Raw genomic sequence first — 10000 nt, forward strand, 5'->3', positions numbered from 1 at the left:
TAGTACAAAGGCACAGGCTATTTTTATCCCCAACATACCATAATCACTCTGGGGTATTATCGCTGGCTTTATTCCCATTATGATACAGTTGTTGAGCTGGCCCTGGTCAGCCCTGCTGTGGAAAGTGTGAGACAAATGAAACGTTTATTTACAGACAACTAGCCTAACTATGATGCACAATCAGTCATAGAACAGAAGGATATAGCACAAACACCCAAGGAAAGACTTCCAAGAAAATGGCAACTTGATTTGAGATTGTCTATGTGATTATTAGTAATAATAATTAATCCATACTTTCCCATTCTTCAGCTCCATATGTTCATTAAATTACAGCACTATGTGTATATTATTATTGTTTTCCTCTGCTGTATCCTATTTGTTGCTGCAAGGAGGACCCAGTATTATTAATCCAGAACAGTGACTTTAGTATTTGGCACTGAAAAGGAAAGTTGACATTTGTAATTGAACAAAGAAGTTTAGGTCATAGATGTAATTTTGGGCGTCAGTGGAAATAAATAGACCTATTCTGTAATTTTATCTGTCTGGATTCCTTCAGCCAATCAGCGTAGCCAAATCCAGTCTTTCAGCCAATCATCGTCGGATCCAGTCAAAACCAAATCCACTCGGAAGAACGGCGAAAACGTCTTTTCTTGTTCTTGTTTAATTGTTGTTTTTGGATTTGCGTCTATTTCTGCAATATCTACACTTACAGCCGTGTAAACTCTACCAACCTTAACATTACTGCCCATGCCCGTTGCTTGGGGAGCCGCAGAGCCATGGGAGCAGCCATTACTGTTTTGCCAGCGGCGTCCCTGATTGGCTGGTTATGTTTTCAACTACCAGGCAGGTCCCTGATTGGCCTGTGCACTTTGTAATTTCTGAAAAGGCCCGTCCCTGGCTGGAGGCCAGACGGTCCCTCAGAACCAAACAATGTGAGATCACGTGACCGGATGGTTTAGCAGCTACTTCTGACCCGTTCTTATGTCCTCCCTTCACTTCTCTCATCCATGATCATTTAAGGTTACAGGAAGATCTGCTCTCTTGTCTGGGTGCTGTCAGCCCTGTATCTTACTATTGCTGCCTCATTCTGGTTAAGACTGTCAGTTAGATGCCTAAAACGTAACACGTAATTGTAGGTTGAAGACCAACACACACCCCAAAAGCAGCCGAGGCAGGAGACTTGATGGTAATGATAAGGTGGTTTTTGGACAGTCAGTAGTTGAAACAAAACGGAGTTGAATCAGCGAATCCCACCTGGTTTTATTTTAAGAGCTGGGATGCCTTCAGAAGCTTCTTTGAATCTGTGTGTTTTGTCTTATTACCTTATGTCTTTCAGCAGGATATTAAAGAATAAATGTGAACATCTATTTGGGTGAAATTTGACGGACAAGATGTAGCATATTATGTGTTTTCAGGATCAAGAAATCGCTTGAACTGTACGTCAATGATTTGGGTGTAACATAAAGTCAGAGAAGTTTTAGCCACACATTTTGATCATCCTCTGTGTTAAACTACGCCTAACCTTTACAACCTCCACACCCTCTCTCCCCTACCTTCTCCAGGGAACATCATCGGCTCTGGGATCTTCATCTCTCCCAAAGGGGTGCTAGAACATGCGGGCTCGGTGGGGCTGTCGCTCATCGTGTGGGTGCTGGGAGGGGGCATCTGCGCCCTGGGGTCCATGTGCTACGCCGAGCTGGGCGTCACCATCCCCAAGTCTGGAGGAGACTACTCCTACGTGACGGAGATCTTTGGAGGGCTGGTGGGGTGAGTAGTTGTCATATTTCAACACGTCTGGTGGTGTACAGTTTTGGATGACGCAGGTCTGTCTTTAACACATATACAGTATGTTCATAACAACATGATACAACATGTCACACTGTTGTCATGTGAAAACCTCGTCACTTGAATTTTACGTCATTTACATGGTCCTCTGTGGGACCTTCTGGGCTTATGAATCTCAGCTTCTCACCTCTTGGTGTGGACCTTGTTATACAGCAGTCCAGATACAGATGTATGCAGGGAGAATGGTTCAGTTTCGCCGGACTCTTCATCTGGAACCAATCAGCTGTAAATGTGTTGTGAAGCTCATGTGGTCATGTGATATGTAAAGTGACCCTGGAGCAGCACTGTTAGTCTGAGAGAGTCAAAGAGGCCCTCCTCTGCTGTGGGACGGATCACTCCTTTCACTTCTTCTGTCTCCTTTCATTCATTCATTTGCACAAACGGAGGGGAAACGGAAAGAGCAAACATTTGTGCATCAAAAAGCCAAAGAGCCTAATCAGAGCCTTTCACGTCAAACCAAGCAAAGTGAAGAGAGCAGTCCTGCTTTGAACACAGTTGATATCGTCGTCTTAACATCCATCTAGTTGATTTAACTTTTGAATCAGCCCGAGCCGCCACAGGCAGAGAGAAACCAAAAGCTGGGCCAAAAGCTCCTGGCTGTAGCTCTCTGGCTACTTGGCTAGTAATTGCAGCTATTGACTGGAGCCTTTTTTGGCTACAAGTGAGCGACTGTTTTCAGCTGATTGTAAATGTTTTGCGGTGAGACACGCCGAGATCCAGGATGTTCTTGTCTTTTCATGTCTCCTCTCCTCTTCTGGTGGTGCAAAGTGTTTGTCTGAAATGATGTTCGGACCACAATCAAACAAGCACGGAAGTCTTAGATCATCAATGAAGTTGTAGCAGCCAGTCAGCAAACAGCAAACAGCAAAACAGCAAAAATGGCATCCAGGACTAGGTCATTTCAATGATTGTAACATGAAATTACACAATACGGTAATATCGCTAGGGGCACGGTGGCGCTGTCGCCTCAGAGCAAGAAGGAACCTGGGTTCGATTCCCACCTAGGATGCTGTGGCCCCCAGGGCATGCCCCCTTACCGCATGCCCTCAGTGCCTATAGTGCCCAGGTGAGGTATCTTGTGAAAAGGCCCTTTCTGTACACTAGAAAGCTGGACACTGCTCATCGCTGCCCCCAAGAGGAAAGACAAACCTGGATGGGATAAATGCAGAGACTATTTCACCGGCCACCGTCAGCATGAGTGTGTATGTGTGGCCGGCACGTGTTGTACAATGGGTGTCATGTGAGACTGGTTTGTTCGTCCGGTTCTTCTAAATTAAGTCCTGTAAAACGACCACAATGGCTTCCATTCCATTGACACAGATAAGGAATGTGGTCCTCTTTCAGGCACCATTTTTCGAACAGCTTCCACTTGTTCTGAATAGTAGGAGACCGACTGTGGACAGATTCAGCCACTCAGGGGCCACGCCCACAATGCCAGGCTCTCTCAGAGGCCACGCCCACAGTGCCAGGCTCTCTCAGGGGCCACGCCCACAGTGCCAGGCTCTCTCAGGGGCCACGCCCATAGTGACAGGCTCTCTCAGGGGCCATGCCCACAGTGTCAGGCTCTCTCAGGGGCCATGCCCACAGTGCCAGGCTCTCTCAGGGGCCACGCCCACAGTGACAGGCTCTCTCAGGGGCCACGCCCAGAGTGACAGGCTCTCTCAGGGGCCACGCCCACAGTGACAGGCTCTCTCAGGGGCCATGCCCACAGTGTCAGGCTCTCTCAGGGGCCACGCCCACACAGTGACAGGCTCTCTCAGGGGCCACACCCACAGTGCCAGGCTCTCTCAGGGGCCACACCCACAGTGCCAGGCTCTCTCAGGGGCCACGCCCACAGTGCCAGGCTCTCTCAGGGGCCACGCCCACAGTGACAGGCTCTCTCAGGGGCCACGCCCACAGTGCCAGGCTCTCTCAGGGGCCACGCCCACAGTGCCAGGCTCTCTCAGGGGCCACACCCACAGTGACAGGCTCTCTCAGGGGCCACGCCCACAGTGACAGGCTCTCTCAGGGGCCACGCCCACAGTGCCAGGCTCTCTCAGGGGCCACGCCCACAGTGTCAGAGATGTGTGAGAGATCATGTGCAAATAAATCAGTATAGTTTTTCGGTGGAGTGCCCCTTTAATGTGTTTGAATTGTCAGCTTCATGTGGATGTGTCATTAAAGTGCTAATAATTTGTCACATATTAACCCTTGGTGTCTTGTCTCTGTAGCTTCCTGCTGCTATGGAGTGCTGTCCTCATCATGTATCCCACCACGCTGGCCGTCATCGCCCTCACCTTCTCCAACTACGTCCTGCAGCCGGCCTTCCAGAACTGCGTGCCTCCATACATGGCCACCAGACTGCTCTCCACCGTCTGTATCTGTGAGTCCCACACAGTCTCACTCATTTTAATCCACTTTTAACACCTTTCACTGGTAGTCTGGTAGTCTGGTAGTCTTCTCTGATTTTGTCTCCAATTTGTCACTTAGGTTGAGAACATCTTCGTTAAAATTGGCTAAGTGGTGTGGTCACGGTGGCGGTGTCTGTGTCAGACCCGATTATCATGTCATCAGTGATGTCATCAGTGACGTCACTCGAGCAACTGTGATGTAGTATAAGCCGATGGCGCACAGTTGCATGATGGCGCCTAAGTGGGTGGGCGGTGTCTGTCTCTCTGTCTGTCTGTCAGTCACAATTTTGGGAGGCTGCGGAGCGGGCGATTTCCATAACTGCAGCCATGGCGCATCATCTCTCCAGAGTCTCCACGCTACGCGCTTTATTTTTGTACTTTGTCTTGTTTCACGTGTACAAATGTGCTCTCTTTATGTTTATGAATATGATGTATGATTTTAGTGGTTTTGTATTCTGCATCATTTTCAGGACACTTTGCTGCAAGCATGAATTAATGAAGTCAAGTCAAGCCAGCACAAACAAACCACTAACCATCTCCTAGGGTGGTGCTTTGTTTTAGAGGGGTCAGAGTTCATTTGGCACGTTCACATTATGGACAAAGAAATGGCTGAGTCAGGACTGAGTCCACTGGAACGACTGCACTGTAGCTCCTCCCCATACTGTAGGCCATATTGTTTTTCGGATGATGGCGAAGGCTGGAGGCACCCTCTCTGCCTGTGATTGGCCTAGCGCCAAACGTTCATCCAATCACATTCGCTTGGCTATCCTGCGTCTCTTTCTACAGTCTGTGGTCAGACAGACAGCAGTTTCGCTTGCTAGCATGCATGAAAGACGCCACTGTGTGTTTATGTTTTTGATATAGTCTGGTCTCTGGTTTATAATGGTGCCGCTACTCTTGGCAGTGCACATATGTAGCCTACAGACAAATAAAAAAGAAAAGATGAATGAGAATTGATCAAGGGTTATATAAAAACAGTGTGAATGCCCATTTACTCATTCTAACACAAGAGTGACATGTATTTGAATTGAAATATATATCAGTATGTGGTGTTTGCCCAGCCCTTCATTGGGAAATGCAGCTTTATGGAGTGGGATCACGTGGACATGGTCTTCAGAAACTTTGATGAGATTGACAGTACGATTAAAAAACACGATTTCAGACGGACAAGCCCGTCTTTTTATTGTCACACGATCACACATCAACACATGCATGGCCACAAACACACTCATGCTGACGGTGGCCGGTGAAATTTGTCCTCTGCATTTGACCCATCCTGGCTTGTCCTTTCCTCCGGGGGGCAGGCCAGGAGCAGTGGTCGCTTTCTCGTACAGCGCCCGGGGACCAACTTCGGATGTTGTCGTCACTGGTCGGATGACGATGACGATCTGATCTTCTGCATGTTTTTAGTGGGGGGGGGTTATATACGGAGGAACCCCCCTGGGGGAGCACGGGGAGAACATGCAAACTCCGCACAGACAGAAGGCCCTTACGACGAGATACCCCACCTGGGCAGTAGGCACTGAAGATATGGGGGGGAACACAACCACAGCGCCCACAGTGTCCCAGGCGAGAATCGAACTCAGGACCTTCTGACTGTGAGGCGACAGCTCTACCACTGAGCCACCGTGCCCCAGTAAGTAAACATTGTATCAGATACATGGTGTAGTTGTGGAAAAGTGTGTGTGAGTTTGGAAGAGGAGTGCACCACGAGGTGGAGACATGCATCCATAGCAGTGTTGATTTCGTAGACGAAAACTATGAGGAAAAATGTTAGTGGACTACCTATTTTCACTGGTGAAAACTAGACTAAATGTTAGGGAGGGACGAATTGGGCAGAGATCCAATCAGAAGAGAAGAAGAAGTTAAACATCTGTGTCTGTATTGCACATTCAAACCTTAAAACAATTCCAGAATAAGAGATTAATATATCTTTACAATAAGTTTGGAAATTCTAATGAATAGTTACGGTTTTCTTTGACTAAGATGAGATGAAAATACTTAGACACTTAATTGACAAAAACTTGACTAAATAAAATCAGGATGAGGTTGACTAAATATGATAAGAGCTTGAGAGAAAGTGGATTATAGCTCACTCAGATAAACATGTGAATGTTCTGTGACATGCAAAGGTTGTTCGTTCAATCCCAGCCTCAGGCAATTTCTTAAAAAGTACTCGCATTATAAGCTGCAGCAGTGATCCTTCTTTATCATCACCAGTTGTTTGAACACTGATAGAAATAAGCTGATGAAGGAGACTAGTCAGTCTAGCTAAACTCACTGGTACAAATTAGGGATGGGCATCGAATTTCGAATTTTCGAATAATCGTTGTTATTATCAAGGTCGACTTTTATTATTGAAATTCGAAATTCGTTTATTGATGTTTTTTATTTTTTTTATTTTTTTTTTGTGAGTGAAATGTTGCATTGTCTCCCCTGATTCTAAGTATAGTCGAATCGCTTGGTTTGAGCAAGTAAAACAATTTTTATAAGCAACCTCTCCCTCTTCATGGGATTTTATCCGCCATTCATTTTTCCATAAACCTTGCTTAAAATGCTTATAAAAATGGTTTTACTTGCTCAAACCAAGCGATTCGACTATACTTAGAATCAGGGGAGACAATGCAACATTTCACAAAAAAAAAAAAACATTTTTAATTTTTTTTACATTTTATTTTTATTTTCGAATTTCGATTAAAAGTCGACTTTGGCCAGCAAATTTCGAATAGTGTTTTTGCTAGAAATGCCCATCCCTAGTACAAATCTCACCTGTCTCACTCTTTATGCTCTGTGTTATTGTCAGTGTGAATACAGTCTGTAGAAATCAAAAGCTTAACTCCCAGCTCATAGCTCAGTCGTCTGAGCGGCTGTGTCACTGTCTCTATCTGACAGGTAGACTGTTGGTTCGATTCCCGATGGAGGAGACATATTACAGCACTGCCAGCTGTCTTTAACATCACCAGGTGATATCATGGTGCATCCCTGCTGCAGGTGACATCATGGTACGTCCCTGCTGCAGGTGACATCATGGTACATCCCTGCTGCAGGTGACATCATGGTACATCCCTGCTGCAGGTGACATCATGGTTCGTCCCTGCTGCAGGTGATATCATGGTGCGTCCCTGCTGCAGGTGATATCATGGTTCGTCCCTGCTGCAGGTGACATCATGGTGCGTCCCTGCTGCAGGTGATGTCATGGTTCGTCCCTGCTGCAGGTGATGTCATGGTTCATCCCTGCTGCAGGTGATGTCATGGTACATCCTTGCTGCAGGTGATATCATGGTTCATCCCTGCTGCAGGTGACATCATGGTACGGTTCGTCCCTGCTGCAGGTGACATCATGGTACATCCCTGCTGCAGGTGATGTCATGATTCATCCCTGCTGCAGGTGACATCATGGTTCGTCCCTGCTGCAGGTGATGTCATGGTACATCCCTGCTGCAGGTGACATCATGGTTCGTCCCTGCTGCAGGTGTCATCATGGTACATCCCTGCTGCAGGTGATATCATGGTTCATCCCTGCTGCAGGTGATATCATGGTTCATCCCTGCTGCAGGTGACATCATGGTTCATCCCTGCTGCAGGTGATGTCATGGTACATCCTTGCTGCAGGTGACATCATGGTTCGTCCCTGCTGCAGGTGTCATCATGGTACATCCCTGCTGCAGGTGGCATCATGGTGCATCCCTGCTGCAGGTGATATCATGGTTCATCCCTGCTGCAGGTGACATCATGGTTCATCCCTGCTGCAGGTGACATCATGGTACATCCCTGCTGCAGGTGATGTCATGATTCATCCCTGCTGCAGGTGACATCATGGTTCGTCCCTGCTGCAGGTGATGTCATGGTACATCCCTGCTGCAGGTGACATCATGGTTCATCCCTGCTGCAGGTGACATCATGGTGCATCCCTGCTGCAGGTGACATCATGGTGCGTCCCTGCTGCAGGTGATATCATGGTGCGTCCCTGCTGCAGGTGACATCATGGTGCATCCCTGCTGCAGGTGACATCATGGTGCATCCCTGCTGCAGGTGATATGGTGCATCCCTGCTGCAGGTGACATCATGATGCATCCCTGCTGCAGGTGACATCATGGTTCATCCCTGCTGCAGGTGACATCATGATGCATCCCTGCTGCAGGTGACATCATGGTTCATCCCTGCTGCAGGTGACATCATGATGCATCCCTGCTGCAGGTGACATCATGGTTCATCCCTGCTGCAGGTGATATCATGATGCATCCCTGCTGCAGGTGACATCATGGTTCATCCCTGCTGCAGGTGATATCATGATGCGTCCCTGCTGCAGGTGACATCATGTTGCATCCCTGCTGCAGGTGATATCATGGTGCGTCCCTGCTGCAGGTGACATCATGTTGCATCCCTGCTGCAGGTGATATCATGGTGCGTCCCTGCTGCAGGTGACATCATGGTGCATCCCTACTGCAGGTGACATCATGGTGCATCCCTGCTGCAGGTGATATCATGGTGCGTCCCTGCTGCAGGTGACATCATGGTGCATCCCTGCTGCAGGTGATATCATGGTACATCCCTGCTGCAGGTGACATCATGGTTCATCCCTGCTGCAGGTGACATCATGGTGCATCCCTGCTGCAGGTGACATCATGGTGCGTCCCTGCTGCAGGTGATATCATGGTGCGTCCCTGCTGCAGGTGACATCATGGTGCATCCCTGCTGCAGGTGACATCATGGTGCATCCCTGCTGCAGGTGATATGGTGCATCCCTGCTGCAGGTGATATCATGGTGCGTCCCTGCTGCAGGTGACATCATGGTGCATCCCTGCTGCAGGTGACATCATGGTACGTCCCTGCTGCAGGTGACATCATGGTTCATCCCTGCTGCAGGTGACATCATGGTGCATCCCTGCTGCAGGTGACATCATGGTACGTCCCTGCTGCAGGTGACATCATGGTGCATCCCTGCTGCAGGTGACATCATGGTGCATCCCTGCTGCAGGTGACATCATGGTACGTCCCTGCTGCAGGTGACATCATGGTACGTCCCTGCTGCAGGTGACATCATGGTACGTCCCTGCTGCAGGTGACATCATGGTTCATCCCTGCTGCAGGTGACATCATGGTACGTCCCTGCTGCAGGTGACATCATGGTGCGTCCCTGCTGCAGGTGACATCATGGTGCATCCCTGCTGACATCATGGTACGTCCCTGCTGCAGGTGACATCATGGTACGTCCCTGCTGCAGGTGACATCATGGTACCTCCCTGCTGCAGGTGACATTATGGTGCATCCCTGCTGCAGGTGATATCATGATGCATCCCTGCTGCAGGTGACATCATGGTGCATCCCTGCTGCAGGTGACATCATGGTTCATCCCTGCTGCAGGTGACATCATGGTACGTCCCTGCTGCAGGTGATATGGTGTGACCGTACAGACCTGTATGAGATGAGTTGTGTTTTGATGATGTTTCGGACTAACAGCTGACAGTTGACTCCAACGAGGAGACATGTGTTTACGATGAGAGAACTTAGGAAGCCTGGTCTCAGTTGAACTCTTCGGTATAAAAGAAGATGATAATAATTCAAGGAAAGTTACAACACTAATGGATGATTTCTGTAAACAAGCCCAGTAACCATTAACTGATCAGTTATAGGGCCAACGGTCTAACCTTGACCAGGATCAAAGACTTCTAATCTAAATGACACAAAGACACTACTGATACAGATGGATCAGTAGATAATCAGTCTGGATGTCAATAGACAATAGTTAGTGTCTCTCTCAGATA

The 10000-nt window shown here is 48.2% G+C and overlaps 1 protein-coding gene across 1 annotated transcript in view; it reads left to right on the top strand.

The window, feature by feature from the left end:
* Window positions 1–4087: 4087 nt before the first annotated feature.
* Window positions 4088–10000, top strand: part of LOC310790917 (asc-type amino acid transporter 1-like) — a gene marked incomplete at its 3' end in the record, with an annotated part of 21364 nt that continues 15451 nt past the window's right edge. The window contains exon 1 of the mRNA XM_083652628.1: window positions 4088–4207. Coding sequence (XP_083508754.1) covers window positions 4174–4207 — 34 coding nt within the window. The 5' untranslated portion in view covers window positions 4088–4173. The remainder of the gene's footprint in view (window positions 4208–10000) is intronic.

Source organism: Poromitra crassiceps (genome assembly GCF_964638095.1).
Source record: "Poromitra crassiceps genome assembly, chromosome: 16".
Taxonomy (NCBI): domain Eukaryota; kingdom Metazoa; phylum Chordata; class Actinopteri; order Beryciformes; family Melamphaidae; genus Poromitra; species Poromitra crassiceps.